The sequence below is a fragment of the Babylonia areolata genome, chromosome 19 (genome assembly GCF_041734735.1).
Source record: "Babylonia areolata isolate BAREFJ2019XMU chromosome 19, ASM4173473v1, whole genome shotgun sequence".
Taxonomy (NCBI): Eukaryota; Metazoa; Mollusca; class Gastropoda; order Neogastropoda; family Buccinidae; genus Babylonia; species Babylonia areolata.
The window spans coordinates 1,311,074-1,327,500 of NC_134894.1; the positions used below are offsets into that span (position 1 = coordinate 1,311,074).

The window sequence follows — 16,427 nt, forward strand, 5'->3', positions numbered from 1 at the left end:
ATGAGCTGGTTGGATAACTGTTGTTGTCTTGTACTGAGATGAACTGGTTGGATAACTGTTGTTGTTTTGTGCTGAGATGAGCTGGTTGGATAACTGTTGTTGTCTTGTACCGAGATGAACTGGTTGGATAACTGTTCGTCTTGTACTGAGATGAGCTGGTTGGATAACTGTTGTTGTCTTGTGCTGAGATGAGCTGGTTGGATAACTGTTGTTGTCTTGTACTGAGATGAGCTGGTTGGATAACTGTTGTTGTTTTGTGCTGAGATGAGCTGGTTGGATAACTGTTGTTATTTTGTGCTGAGATGGGCTGGTTAGATAACTGTTCGTCTTGTACTGAGATGAGCTGGTTGGATAACTGTTCGTCTTGTACTGAGATGAGCTGGTTGGATAACTGTTGTTGTCTTGTGCTGAGATGAGCTGGTTGGATAACTGTTGTTGTTTTGTGCTGAGATGAGCTGGTTGGATAACTGTTGTTGTCTTGTACTGAGATGAGCTGGTTGGATAACTGTTGTTGTTTTGTACTGAGATGAGCTGGTTGGATAACTGTTGTTGTCTTGTACTGAGATGAGCTGGTTGGATAACTGTTGTTGTTTTGTGCTGAGATGAGCTGGTTGGATAACTGTTCGTCTTGTACTGAGATGAGCTGGTTGGATAACTGTTGTTGTCTTGTACTGAGATGAACTGGTTGGATAACTGTTCTCATCTTGTACTGAGGTGAGCTGGTTGGATAACTGTTCGTCTTGTACTGAGATGAGCTGGTTGGATAACTGTTGTTGTCTTGTACTGAGATGAGCTGGTTGGATAACTGTTCGTCTTGTACTGAGATGAGCTGGTTGGATAACTGTTGTTGTCTTGTACTGAGATGAGCTGGTTGGATAACTGTTGTTGTCTTGTACTGAGATGAGCTGGTTGGATAACTGTTGTTTTGTACTGAGATGAGCTGGTTGGATAACTGTTCTCGTCTTGTACTGAGATGAGCTGGTTGGATAACTGTTGTTGTCTTGTACTGAGATGAGCTGGTTGGATAACTGTTGTTGTTTTGTGCTGAGATGAGCTGGTTGGATAACTGTTGTTTTGTACTGAGATGAGCTGGTTGGATAACTGTTGTTGTTTTGTGCTGAGATGAGCTGGTTGGATAACTGTTGTTGTCTTGTACTGAGATGAGCTGGTTGGATAACTGTTGTTTTGTGCTGAGATGAGCTGGTTGGATAACTGTTCTCGTCTTGTACTGAGATGAGCTGGTTGGATAACTGTTCGTCTTGTACTGAGATGAGCTGGTTGGATAACTGTTGTTTTGTACTGAGATGAGCTGGTTGGATAACTGTTCGTCTTGTACTGAGATGAGCTGGTTGGATAACTGTTGTTGTCTTGTACTGAGATGAGCTGGTTGGATAACTGTTGTTTTGTACTGAGATGAGCTGGTTGGATAACTGTTCGTCTTGTACTGAGATGAGCTGGTTGGATAACTGTTGTTGTTTTGTGCTGAGATGAGCTGGTTGGATAACTGTTGTTGTCTTGTACTGAGATGAGCTGGTTGGATAACTGTTGTTTTGTACTGAGATGAGCTGGTTGGATAACTGTTCTCGTCTTGTGCTGTGACACACATACTGTATCTTGTGTTGTCACTTTACATACTGTTTCAGTCTGGGTGCTGTGACACATGCTGTATCTTGTGTTGTCACTTTACATACTGTTTCAGTCTGGGTGCTGTGACACATGCTGTATCTTGTGTTGTCACTTTACATACTGTTTCAGTCTGGGTGCTGTGACACATGCTGTATCTTGTGTTGTCACTTTACATGTTGTTTCAGTCTGGGTGCTGTGACACATGCTGTATCTTGTGTTGTCACTTTACATGTTGTTTCAGTCTGGGTGCTGTGACACATGCTGTATCTTCTGTTGTCACTTTACATATTGTTTCAGTCTGGGTGCTGTGACACACATGCTGTATCTTCTGTTGTCACTTTACATATTGTTTCAGTCTGGGTGCTGTGACACATGCTGTATCTTGTGTTGTTACTTTACATATTGTTTCAGTCTGGGTGCTGTGACACATGCTGTATCTTGTGTTGTCACTTTACATGTTGTTTCAGTCTGGGTGCTGTGACACATGCTGTATCTTGTGTTGTCACTTTACATATTGTTTCAGTCTGGGTGCTGTGACACATGCTGTATCTTGTGTTGTCACTTTACATGTTGTTTCAGTCTGGTGCTGTGACACATGCTGTATCTTGTGTTGTCACTTTACATACTGTTTCAGTCTGGGTGCTGTGACACATGCTGTATCTTGTGTTGTCACTTTACATGTTGTTTCAGTCTGGTGCTGTGACACATGCTGTATCTTGTGTTGTCACTTTACATGTTGTTTCAGTCTGGTGCTGTGACACATGCTGTATCTTGTGTTGTCACTTTACATGTTGTTTCAGTCTTGGTACATTTTGATGCTTCAAAGTAATGTTCTGCTGTAAATTACCCTATTATCTCTTTGTACACTGACCTAATGATGTTCTTCATTAAACATCAAAGTAATGTTCTGCTGTAAATTACCCTATTATCTCTTTGTATGATGACCTGATGATGTTCATCATTAAACATCAAAGTAATGTTCTGCTGTAAATTACCCTATTATCTCTTTGTACACTGACCTAATGATGTGTTCTTCATTAAACAGCAAAGTAATGTTCTGCTGTAAATTACCCTATTATCTCTTTGTACCCTGACCTAATGATGTTCATCATTAAACAGCAAAGTAATGTTCTGCTGTAAATTACCCTATTATCTCTTTGTACATTGACCTAATGATGTTCATCATTAAACATCAAAGTAATGTTCTGCTGTAAATTACCCTATTATCTCTTTGTACATTGACCTAATGATGTTCATCATTAAACATCAAAGTAATGTTCTGCTGTAAATTACCCTATTGTCTCTTTGTACGTTGACCTAATGATGTGTTCTTCATTAAACAGCAAAGTAATGTTCTGCTGTAAATTACCCTATTATCTCTTTGTATGATGACCTAATGATGTTCATCATTAAACATCAAAGTAATGTTCTGCTGTAAATTACCCTAGTATCTCTTTGTACACTGACCTAATGATGTTCTTCATTAAACATCAAAGTAATGTTCTGCTGTAAATTACCCTATTATCTCTTTGTACACTGACCTAATGATGTGTTCTTCATTAAACAGCAAAGTAATGTTCTGCTGTAAATTACCCTATTATCTCTTTGTATGATGACCTAATGATGTTCATCATTAAACATCAAAGTAATGTTCTGCTGTAAATTACCCTATTATCTCTTTGTACACTGACCTAATGATGTTCTTCATTAAACATCAAAGTAATGTTCTGCTGTAAATTACCCTATTATCTCTTTGTACACTGACCTAATGATGTTCATCATTAAACATCAAAGTAATGTTCTGCTGTAAATTACCCTATTATCTCTTTGTACACTGACCTAATGATGTGTTCTTCATTAAACAGCAAAGTAATGTTCTGCTGTAAATTACCCTATTATCTCTTTGTATGATGACCTAATGATGTTCATCATTAAACATCAAAGTAATGTTCTGCTGTAAATTACCCTATTATCTCTTTGTACACTGACCTAATGATGTTCATCATTAAACATCAAAGTAATGTTCTGCTGTAAATTACCCTATTATCTCTTTGTACACTGACCTAATGATGTTCTTCATTAAACAGCAAAGTAATGTTCTGCTGTAAATTACCCTATTATCTCTTTGTATGATGACCTGATGATGTTCATTATTAAACAGCAAAGTAATGTTCTGCTGTAAATTACCCTATTATCTCTTTGTATGATGACCTGATGATGTTCTTCATTAAACATCAAAGTAATGTTCTGCTGTAAATTACCCTATTATCTCTTTGTATGATGACCTGATGATGTTCATCATTAAACATCAAAGTAATGTTCTGCTGTAAATTACCCTATTATCTCTTTGTATGATGACCTGATGATGTTCATCATTAAACAGCAAAGTAATGTTCTGCTGTAAATTACCCTATTATCTCTTTGTATGATGACCTGATGATGTTCATCATTAAACATCAAAGTAATGTTCTGCTGTAAATTACCCTATTATCTCTTTGTATGATGACCTGATGATGTTCATCATTAAACATCAAAGTAATGTTCTGCTGTAAATTACCCTATTATCTCTTTGTACACTGACCTGATGATGTTCATCATTAAACATCAAAGTAATGTTCTGCTGTAAATTACCCTATTATCTCTTTGTACCCTGACCTAATGATGTTCATCATTAAACAGCAAAGTAATGTTCTGCTGTAAATTACCCTATTATCTCTTTGTATGATGACCTGATGATGTTCATCATTAAACAGCAAAGTAATGTTCTGCTGTAAATTACCCTATTATCTCTTTGTACACTGACCTAATGATGTTCTTCATTAAACATCAAAGTAATGTTCTGCTGTAAATTACCCTATTATCTCTTTGTACCCTGACCTAATGATGTGTTCTTCATTAAACAGCAAAGTAATGTTCTGCTGTAAATTACCCTATTATCTCTTTGTACACTGACCTAATGATGTTCTTCATTAAACAGCAAAGTAATGTTCTGCTGTAAATTACCCTATTATCTCTTTGTATGATGACCTGATGATGTTCATCATTAAACATCAAAGTAATGTTCTGCTGTAAATTACCCTATTATCTCTTTGTATGATGACCTAATGATGTTCTTCATTAAACATCAAAGTAATGTTCTGCTGTAAATTACCCTATTATCTCTTTGTATGATGACCTAATGATGTTCTTCATTAAACAGCAAAGTAATGTTCTGCTGTAAATTACCCTATTATCTCTTTGTATGATGACCTAATGATGTTCATCATTAAACATCAAAGTAATGTTCTGCTGTAAATTACCCTATTATCTCTTTGTACGTTGACCTAATGATGTGTTCTTCATTAAACAGCAAAGTAATGTTCTGCTGTAAATTACCCTATTATCTCTTTGTATGTTGACCTAATGATGTTCATCATTAAACATCACAAGCATCTCTCACCAAGCCTTTGTTCTTGGTTTCGACTTTGTCCATGGACTTTTTGTTCTGAACACGGAACCGTTTCTCAGCAATGGGGTTGACAGAGGCAGGCAAAGTCTGGACACACGTAACAACATTTCATCGGACTACAGTTTGAAATGAAAAACAACAATAAAACAACTATAACGTGTGAGTAAATGAAGGATAAACACAATTGTGTGTGTGTGTGTGTGTGTGTGTGTGTGTGACAGAGAGAGAGAGTGAAAGAAAGAGAGAGAGAGAGAGAGAAGGAGAGACAGACAGAGACAGAGAGAGAGAGCGAGAGAGAGAGATAGGTACATAAGTATCCCAAGCTGGTCCACACCACCGTGACAGGACTTGCTTTGCATCCTTCCTGTTTTGTTCAGGTGACAACACAGACAGCTGGTGGCCCACCTGTAAAATGGGACGTGGTGTTACACTGCTGGTGGCCCACCTGTAAAATGGGACGTGGTGTTACACTGCTGGTGGCCCACCTGTAAAATGGGACGTGGTGTTACACTGCTGGTGGCACACCTGTAAAATGGGACGTGGTGTTACACTGCTGGTGGCCCACCTGTAAAATGGGACGTGGTGTTACACTGCTGGTGGCACACCTGTAAAATGGGACGTGGTGTTACACTGCTGGTGGCCCACCTGTAAAATGGGACGTGGTGTTACACTGCTGGTGGCCCACCTGTAAAATGGGACGTGGTGTTACACTGCTGGTGGCACACCTGTAAAATGGGACGTGGTGTTACACTGCTGGTGGCACACCTGTAAAATGGGACGTGGTGTTACACTGCTGGTGGCCCACCTGTAAAATGGGACGTGGTGTTACACTGCTGGTGGCACACCTGTAAAATGGGACGTGGTGTTACACTGCTGGTGGCCCACCTGTAAAATGGGACGTGGTGTTACACTGCTGGTGGCCCACCTGTAAAATGGGACGTGGTGTTACACTGCTGGTGGCACACCTGTAAAATGGGACGTGGTGTTACACTGCTGGTGGCCCACCTGTAAAATGGGACGTGGTGTTACACTGCTGGTGGCACACCTGTAAAATGGGACGTGGTGTTACACTGCTGGTGGCCCACCTGTAAAATGGGACGTGGTGTTACACTGCTGGTGGCCCACCTGTAAAATGGGACGTGGTGTTACACTGCTGGTGGCCCACCTGTAAAATGGGACGTGGTGTTACACTGCTGGTAGCACACCTGTAAAATGGGATGTGGTATTACACTGCTGGTGGCACACCTGTAAAATGGGACGTGGTGTTACACTGCTGGTGGCACACCTGTAAAATGGGATGTGGTATTACACTGCTGGTGGCACACCTGTAAAATGGGATGTGGTATTACACTGCTGGTGGCACACCTGTAAAATGGGATGTGGTATTACACTGCTGGTGGCACACCTGTAAAATGGGATGTGGTGTTACACTGCTGGTGGCCCACCTGTAAAATGGGATGTGGTATTACACTGCTGGTGGCACACCTGTAAAATGGGATGTGGTATTACACTGCTGGTGGCACACCTGTAAAATGGGATGTGGTATTACACTGCTGGTGGCACACCTGTAAAATGGGATGTGGTGTTACACTGCTGGTGGCCCACCTGTAAAATGGGAGTGGTGTTACACTGCTGGTGGCACACCTGTAAAATGGGACGTGGTGTTACACTGCTGGTGGCCCACCTGTAAAATGGGACGTGGTGTTACACTGCTGGTGGCACACCTGTAAAATGGGACGTGGTGTTACACTGCTGGTGGCCCACCTGTAAAATGGGACGTGGTGTTACACTGCTGGTGGCACACCTGTAAAATGGGATGTGGTGTTACACTGCTGGTGGCCCACCTGTAAAATGGGACATGGTGTTACACAGCTGGTGGCACACCTATAAAATGGGACGTGGTGTTACACTGCAGGTGGCCCATCTGTAAAATGGGATGTGGTGTTACACTGCTGGTGGCACACCTGTAAAATGGGACGTGGTGTTACACTGCTTGTGGCCCACCTGTAAAATGGGACGAGGTGTTACAGCACTGCTGGTGACACACCTGTAAAATGGGATGTGGTGTTACAGCACTGCTGGTGGCCCACCTGTAAAATGGGGTGTGGTGTTACACTGCTGGTGGCACACCTGTAAAATGGGACGTGGTGTTACAGCACTGCCGGTGGCACACCTGTAAAATGGGATGTGGTGTTACAGCACTGCCGGTGGCCCACCTGTAAAATGGGGTGTGGTGTTACAGCACTGCTTGTGACACACCTGTAAAATGGGATGAGGTGTTACAGCACTGCTGGTGGCACACCTGTAAAATGGGACGTGATGTTACAGCACTGCTGGTGGCACACCTGTAAAATGGGATGTGGTGTTACACTGCTTGTGGCAAACCTGTAAAATGGGATGTGGTGTTACAGCACTGCCTGTGACACCTGTAAAATGGGACGTGGTGTTACAGCACTGCTTGTGACACCTGTAAAATGGGACGAGGTGTTACACTGCTTGTGACACACCTGTAAAATGGGACGTGGTGTTACAGCTCCACTGCAGGCAGTGAACAGTCACCATGCTACAACAGCACTGTTAACAAAGTCATGTGTTCACGCTGGACACATGTACCTGACGTAACAGGCTACATGACATCACTCCGGACTGACAAGGAATGACCAGGTTCATGACAACAGCAGCAAAATGACAGGTAGAGCTATGACCAGGTACATGACAACAGCAGCACAATGACAGGTAGAGCTATGACCATGACAACAGCAGCACAATGACAGGTAGAGCTATGACCATGACAACAGCAGCACAATGACAGAGCTATGACCATGACAACAGCAGCACAATGACAGGTAGAGCTATGACCATGACAACAGCAGCACAATGACAGGTAGAGCTATGACCATGAGAACAGCAGCACAATGACAGGTAGAGCTATGACCAGGTACATGACAACAGCAGCACAATGACAGGTAGAGCTATGACCATGACAACAGCAGCACAATGACAGGTAGAGCTATGACCATGACAACAGCAGCACAATGACAGAGCTATGACCATGACAACAGCAGCACAATGACAGGTAGAGCTATGACCATGACAACAGCAGCACAATGACAGGTAGAGCTATGACCATGAGAACAGCAGCACAATGACAGGTAGAGCTATGACCAGGTACATGACAACAGCAGCACAATGACAGGTAGAGCTATGACCATGACAACAGCAGCACAATGACAGGTAGAGCTATGACCAGGTACATGACAACAGCAGCACAATGACAGGTAGAGCTATGACCAGGTACATGACAACAGCAGCACAATGACAGGTAGAGCTATGACCAGGTTCATGACAACAGCAGCACAATGACAGGTAGAGCTATGACCAGGTACATGACAACAGCAGCACAATGACAGGTAGAGCTATGACCAGGTACATGACAACAGCAGCACAATGACAGGTAGAGCTGTGACCAGGTACATGACAACAGCAGCAGCACAATGACAGGTAGAGCTATGACCAGGTACATGACAACAGCAGCAGCACAATGACAGGTAGAGCTATGACCATGACAACAGCAGCACAATGACAGGTAGAGCTATGACCATGACAACAGCAGCACAATGACAGGTAGAGCTATGACCAGGTACATGACAACAGCAGCACAATGACAGGTAGAGGTATGACCATAACAACAGCAGCACAATGACAGGTAGAGCTATGACCATGACAACAGCAGCACAATGACAGGTACAGCTATGACCAGGTACATGACAACAGCAGCACAATGACAGGTACAGCTATGACCAGGTACATGACAACAGCAGCAGCACAATGACAGGTAGAGCTATGACCATGACAGCAGCAGCACAATGACAGGTAGAGCTATGACCAGGTTCATGACAACAGCAGCACAATGACAGGTAGAGCTATGACCAGGTACATGACAACAGCAGCAGCACAATGACAGGTAGAGCTATGACCAGGTACATGACAACAGCAGCACAATGACAGGTAGAGCTATGACCAGGTACATGACAACAGCAGCACAATGACAGGTAGAGCTATGACCAGGTACATGTCAACAGCAGCACAATGACAGGTAGAGCTATGACCAGGTACATGACAACAGCAGCACAATGACAGGTAGAGCTATGACCATGACAACAGCAGCACAATGACAGGTAGAGCTATGACCAGGTACATGACAACAGCAGCACAATGACAGGTACAGCTATGACCAGGTACATGACAACAGCAGCAGCACAATGACAGGTAGAGCTATGACCATGACAGCAGCAGCACAATGACAGGTAGAGCTATGACCAGGTACATGACAACAGCAGCAGCACAATGACAGGTAGAGCTATGACCAGGTACATGACAACAGCAGCACAATGACAGGTAGAGCTATGACCAGGTACATGTCAACAGCAGCACAATGACAGGTAGAGCTATGACCAGGTACATGACAACAGCAGCACAATGACAGGTAGAGCTATGACCATGACAACAGCAGCACAATGACAGGTAGAGCTATGACCAGGTACATGACAACAGCAGCACAATGACAGGTAGAGCTATGACCAGGTACATGACAACAGCAGCAGCACATTGACAGGTAGAGCTATGACCATGACAGCAGCAGCACAATGACAGGTAGAGCTATGACCAGGTACATGACAACAGCAGCAGCACAATGACAGGTAGAGCTATGACCAGGTACATGACAACAGCAGCACAATGACAGGTAGAGCTATGACCAGGTACATGTCAACAGCAGCACAATGACAGGTAGAGCTATGACCAGGTACATGACAACAGCAGCAGCACAATGACAGGTAGAGCTATGACCAGGTACATGACAACAGCAGCACAATGACAGGTACAGCTATGACCAGGTACATGTCAACAGCAGCACAATGACAGGTAGAGCTGTGACCAGGTACATGACAACAGCAGCAGCACAATGACAGGTAGAGCTATGACCAGGTACATGACAACAGCAGCACAATGACAGGTAGAGCTATGACCAGGTACATGACAACAGCAGCACAATGACAGGTAGAGCTATGACCAGGTACATGACAACAGCAGCACAATGTCAGGACAGGTCTAGAGCCATCAGGTGAAGCAGTGACCTACCTGTTCAGGATACACATTGTCCAGGTACCACTTGAAGGACTTACACCTCAGGCGCTGTCGTAACTTGACTCTGTCTGAAATGTCCCCTGCGTAACCGTTCTCTGCTCCAGGCCGGGTTTGAAAAAAGTATTTCTGTCCAACAAACAGGTCATTTTCCCTGCACTGCATGGACAAATGATTAAATGTGTGTGTGTGTGTGTGTGTGTGTGTGTGTGTGTGTGTGTGTGTGTGTGAGCTCACATGCACAAATGTGCAGTCAATAGCAGGGGTTGTACCGTTATTTGACACATGGATACTTACACATGCACCTATGTCTCATACACTCACTCAGACATTACCACAGATACACACACAACCACACACAGACACATTCATACCTACACATTCAGCCACACACATACACACACACACACAGCCACACACACACACATACGAGCCACACACACACACACACACATAAATACACCCACACCAACACACACACGCACATGCAGAGCCACCCACACACCCACACAGCACTGACCCTGTATCCGTCCATCCAGACCAGGGCCACATGTACCCACACACCTCCCCACCACACACACACACACACACACCCACACACCTGCCCACACCCACACACAGCACTGACCTTGTATCCATCCATCCACACCAGGGCCACATGTACCCACACACCTCCCCACCACACACACACACACACACCCACACACCTCCCAACACCCACACGCAGCACTGACCTTGTATCCATCCATCCACACCAGGGCAACCCGCAGGGAGTTCTTGAGGAAGGAGTCCCCGCCCGGTGACCCGTACGGTCGTCGCTTCCGGAAAATATGACCCACCCGTGAACAGGGGATGATTTCCAACCGGCCTCCACACATCCACACCTTTAACAATACACAGTGCTGGGTTCATTCCATGACTGAGGATTTCTAACTGACCTCCACACATCCACACCTTTAGTAATACACAGTGCTGGGTTCATTCCATGACTGAGGATTTCTAACTGACCTCCACACATCCACACCTTTAGTAATACACAGCGCTGGGTTCATTCCATGACTGAGGATTCTACTGACCCACACATCCACACCTTTAGTAATACACAGCGCTGGTTCATTCCATGACTGAGGATTTCTAACTGACCTCCACACATCCACACCTTTAGTAATACACAGTGCTGGGTTCATTCCATGACTGAGGATTTCTAACTGACCTCCACACATCCACACCTTTAGTAATACACAGTGCTGGGTTCATTCCATGACTGAGGATTTCTAACTGACCTCCACACATCCACACCTTTAGTAATACACAGTGCTGGGTTCATTCCATGACTGAGGATTTCTAACTGACCTCCACACATCCACACCTTTAACAATACACAGTGCTGGGTTCATTCCATGACTGAGGATTTCTAACTGACCTCCACACATCCACACCTGTGTGTGCGCACGTGTGCGCGTGATATATATGTGTGTGTGATGTATATGTGTGTGTGATATATATGTGTGTGTGATGTATATGTGTGTAATATATATATATATATATATATATATATATATATATATATATATATATATATATATATATATGCACTTTTTGTTGCTGTGACAGAGTGGCTGCCAGCAGTGTGTGTGTGTGTGTGTGTGTGTGTGTGTGGTGTGTGATATATATATATATCTATATATGCACTTTTTGTTGCTGTGACAGAGTGGCTGCCAGCAGTGTCCACCTTGTCCCCAGCAGGGAGAAGGGGACTTACCCGGAAAGAGATTTCCAGATTCTCTCCTCCCCACACGTCCATGCCGGGGTCATACTCCCCCAGTTCATGGAAATAGCGCCGCTCCATCGCAAACAGACCGCCCGCCATTGTGGGGGACCTGTTGACAAGTGCACACACGGTCAACACACATGCATGCATGCACACGGATGCACACACAAACTTACACGCACACACAAATGTGTGTGGGTGTATCACATCTGTGCCTCTTCTCTTCTAGACTCCAGTGGGCTGAAAGAGGGGAACAAGGACCTCTGTGTGTGTCCACACTGTGAACAGAGATAGGAGAGGGGAAAAAGGGCCTGTGTGTCCACACTGTGAACAGAGATAGGAGAGGGGAACAAGGGCCTGTGTGTCCACACTGTGAACAGAGATAGGAGAGGGGAACAAGGACCTCTCTGTGTGTCCACACTGTGAACAGAGATAGGAGAGGGGAACAAGGACCTCTGTGTGTGTCCACACTGTGAACAGAGATAGGAGAGGGGAACAAGGACCTCTGTGTCCACACTGTGAACAGAGATAGGAGAGGGGAACAAGGGCCTGTGTGTCCACACTGTGAACAGAGATAGGAGAGGGGAACAAGGACCTCTGTGTGTGTCCACACTGTGAACAGAGATAGGAGAGGGGAACAAGGACCTCTGTGTGTGTCCACACTGTGAACAGAGATAGGAGAGGAGAACAAGGACCTCTGTGTGTCCACACTGTGAACAGAGATAGGAGAGGGGAACAAGGACCTCTGTGTGTGTGTCCACACTGTGAACAGAGATAGGAGAGGGGAACAAGGACCTCTGTGTGTGTGTCCACACTGTGAACAGAGATAGGAGAGGGGAACAAGGACCTCTGTGTGTCCACACCGTGAACAGAGATAGGAGAGGGGAACAAGGACCTCTGTGTGTCCACACTGTGAACAGAGATAGGAGAGGGGAACAAGGACCTCTGTGTGTCCACACTGTGAACAGAGATAGGAGAGGGGAACAAGGACCTCTGTGTGTGTCCACACTGTGAACAGAGATAGGAGAGGGGAACAAGACCTCTGTGTGTGTGCACACCATGAACAGAGATAGGAGAGGGGAACAAGGACCTCTGTGTCCACAATGTGAACAGAGATAGGAGAGGGGAACAAGGACCTCTGTGTCCACACTGTGAACAGAGATAGGAGAGGGGAACAAGGACCTCTGTGTCCACAATGTGAACAGAGATAGGAGAGGGGAACAAGACCTCTGTGTCCACACTGTGAACAGAGATAGGAGAGGGGAACAAGGACCTCTGTGTGTGTCCACACTGTGAACAGAGATAGGAGAGGGGAACAAGGACCTCTGTGTGTGTCCACACTGTGAACAGAGATAGGAGAGGGGAACAAGGACCTCTGTGTCCACACTGTGAACAGAGATAGGAGAGGGGAACAAGGACCTCTGTGTGTGTCCACACTGTGAACAGAGATAGGAGAGGGGAACAAGGACCTCTGTGTGTGTCCACACTGTGAACAGAGATAGGAGAGGGGAACAAGGACCTCTGTGTGTGTCCACACTGTGAACAGAGATAGGAGAGGGGAACAAGACCTCTGTGTCCACACTGTGAGCAGAGATAGGAGAGGGGAACAAGGGCCTGTGTGTCCACACTGTGAACAGAGATAGGAGAGGGGAACAAGGACCTCTGTGTGTGTCCACACTGTGAACAGAGATAGGAGAGGGGAACAAGGACCTCTGTGTGTGTCCACACTGTGAACAGAGATAGGAGAGGGGAACAAGGACCTCTGTGTGTGTCCACACTGTGAACAGAGATAGGAGTAATAATATCTGATTGTCACGCCATCCTTTGTGACACAATGGATCTGTTAGCTGCCATTTTTGTGTGCATGATTTGAGGGAACATGAACTTTAAAAGTGTGTTGTATGATTTTAGCAGACATCATCAGCTTCTGTGTGCTGCACCCAGTTATTTGACCAAAGTGTGTGTGTGTGTGTGTGTGTGTGTGTGTGTGTGTGTGCGCGCGCACGCACGCACACATGCATGTGTGCATATGTGTGTGTGTGTGTGTGCCTGCAATGGAATCTGAGACAATGCAGACCTTCAGATTCTCTCTGTGGTGAATGCAGTGATTTAGTTCTCAGAAAAGTTCAAGACAGGGGGCTGAATGCCAGACTTTGTGCCAAGTACTCCACTCAGCTGTTTCCTTTTTTCCCAGTCCAGATGTTTCCGGTGGTGAAAACAGAAACGGGCAAACACCGTACATGCGTTTGTATCAAATGCTACAAAAAACTGATCAGAATGAAAACATGCTCAAAGAAATTCTCAGTTGCACTTTACATTGAGAGAAGTGATGTCAGAAATGTGGGCAACTTTTCATCCAGATCTATCTTGGAGTCCGTCCAAAAGCCAACCTTCCTGTCTGAAAAAAACAGACAATCAAGGAAAGAGGGGGAGGAGGGAGAGATAGACAGAGAGAAGAGAGAGAGAGAGGGAGAGACAAAGAGGAGAGAGACAGACAGGAGAGAGCGAGAGAGAGAGAGAGAGGAGAGAGACAAAGAGTAGAGAGAACAACAGAGGAGAGAGAGAGAGTGAGGAGAATACAGAGTAAGAAAGCTATCTATCTATGAAGACAGAGTGAGGAGAATACAGAGTAAGAAAGCTATCTATCTATGTAGACAGAGTGAGGAGAATACAGAGTAAGAAAGCTATCTATCTATGAAGACAGAGTGAGGAGAATACAGAGTAAGAAAGCTATCTATCTGTGTAGACAGAGTGAGGAGAATACAGAGTAAGAAAGCTATCTATCTATGTAGACAGAGTGAGGAGAATACAGAGTAAGAAAGCTATCTATCTGTGTAGAGAGAGCGTTATCAGACACACAATGAGGACAGAACAAAGTGACAAGCCACGACCAGCCCTGCCGGCACAACTCACGGTATTGGTTCAGCCTGCACCAGGTTGTTGTAGAAGGAGCCCTTGGGCAGGGAGTCCCACTTGAAGTGCATGCCCCAATTGAAGCCCCCCTTCACGATGCTGGACGCCTCGTAGGCAAAGGTGTCGGCGTTGACGATGTCGATGATGGGCACCGCCACGTTGTGCCGGTCCTCCTTGATCCGTGCCAGCAGCGGCTCCAGCCACGCCTCGTTCACCTCGCAGTGACTGTCCAGGAAGATCAATACCTGTAATCAACATCAACACCTGTAATCAACACCTGTACATCAACACCAGCCACGCCTCATTCACCTCACAGTGACTGTCCAGGAAGATCAACACCTGCATACACTTTCAACACCAAGACCTGTACACACCATACCCTGCACACCTGTACATCAAGACCTGTACACACCATACCCTGCACACCTGTACATCAAGACCTGTACACACCATACCCTGCACACCTGTACATCAACACCTGTACACACCATACCCTGCACACCTGCAGCAACACCTGCACACATCATTTTATGCATGTAACAAAAAATTACGTTTGGATTTGTGTGTGCATTTATGTGAGTGCACTTATGTGAGTGCGCTTTCATGTATAAACATATCATGACATGTATATACAACCAGAAGTGTGTTCATGCATCATACACAGTGTGTCCAGTCAATGCACAAGCACAACACCTGTAATCAACACCTGTACATCAACACCAGCCACGCCTCATTCACCTCACAGTGACTGTCCAGGAAGATCAACACCTGCATACACTTTCACCTGTACATCAACACCAAGACCTGTACACACCATACCCTGCACACCTGTACATCAACACCTGTACACACCATACCCTGCACACCTGTACCTCAACACCTGTACACACCATACCCTGCACACCTGTACATCAACACCTGTACACACCATACCCTGCACACCTGTACATCAACACCTGTACACACCATACCCTGCACACCTGTACATCAACACCTGTACACACCATACCCTGCACACCTGTACATCAAGACCTGTACACACCATACCCTGCACACCTGTACATCAACACCTGTACACACCATACCCTGCACACCTGCACATCAACACCTGTACACACCATACCCTGCACACCTGTACCTCAACACCTGTACACACCATACCCTGCACACCTGTACATCAACACCTGTACAGACCATACCCTGCACACCTGTACATCAACACCTGTACAGACCATACCCTGCACACCTGCAGCAACACCTGTACACACCATACCCTGCACACCTGTACATCAACACCTGTACACACCATACCCTGCACACCTGTACATCAACACCAAGACCTGTACACACCATACCCTGCACACCTGTACATCAACACCTGTACACACCATACCCTGCACACCTGCAGCAACACCTGTACACACCATACTCTGCACACCTGTACATCAACACCTGTACACACCATACCCTGCACACCTGTACATCAAGACCTGTACACACCATACCCTGCACACCTGTACATCAACA

The 16,427-nt window shown here is 45.2% G+C and overlaps 1 protein-coding gene across 1 annotated transcript in view; it reads right to left on the bottom strand.

Moving 5' to 3' along the window:
• LOC143293365 (polypeptide N-acetylgalactosaminyltransferase 11-like) overlaps positions 1 to 16,427 on the bottom strand; it is a 37,666-nt gene that overhangs the window by 14,474 nt on the left and 6,765 nt on the right. The window contains exons 6-10 of the mRNA XM_076604170.1: positions 14,901 to 15,145; positions 11,979 to 12,096; positions 10,951 to 11,100; positions 10,214 to 10,345; positions 5,066 to 5,161 (exon numbers count right to left, since the gene is read on the bottom strand). Coding sequence (XP_076460285.1) covers positions 5,066 to 5,161; positions 10,214 to 10,345; positions 10,951 to 11,100; positions 11,979 to 12,096; positions 14,901 to 15,145 — 741 coding nt within the window. The remainder of the gene's footprint in view (positions 1 to 5,065; positions 5,162 to 10,213; positions 10,346 to 10,950; positions 11,101 to 11,978; positions 12,097 to 14,900; positions 15,146 to 16,427) is intronic.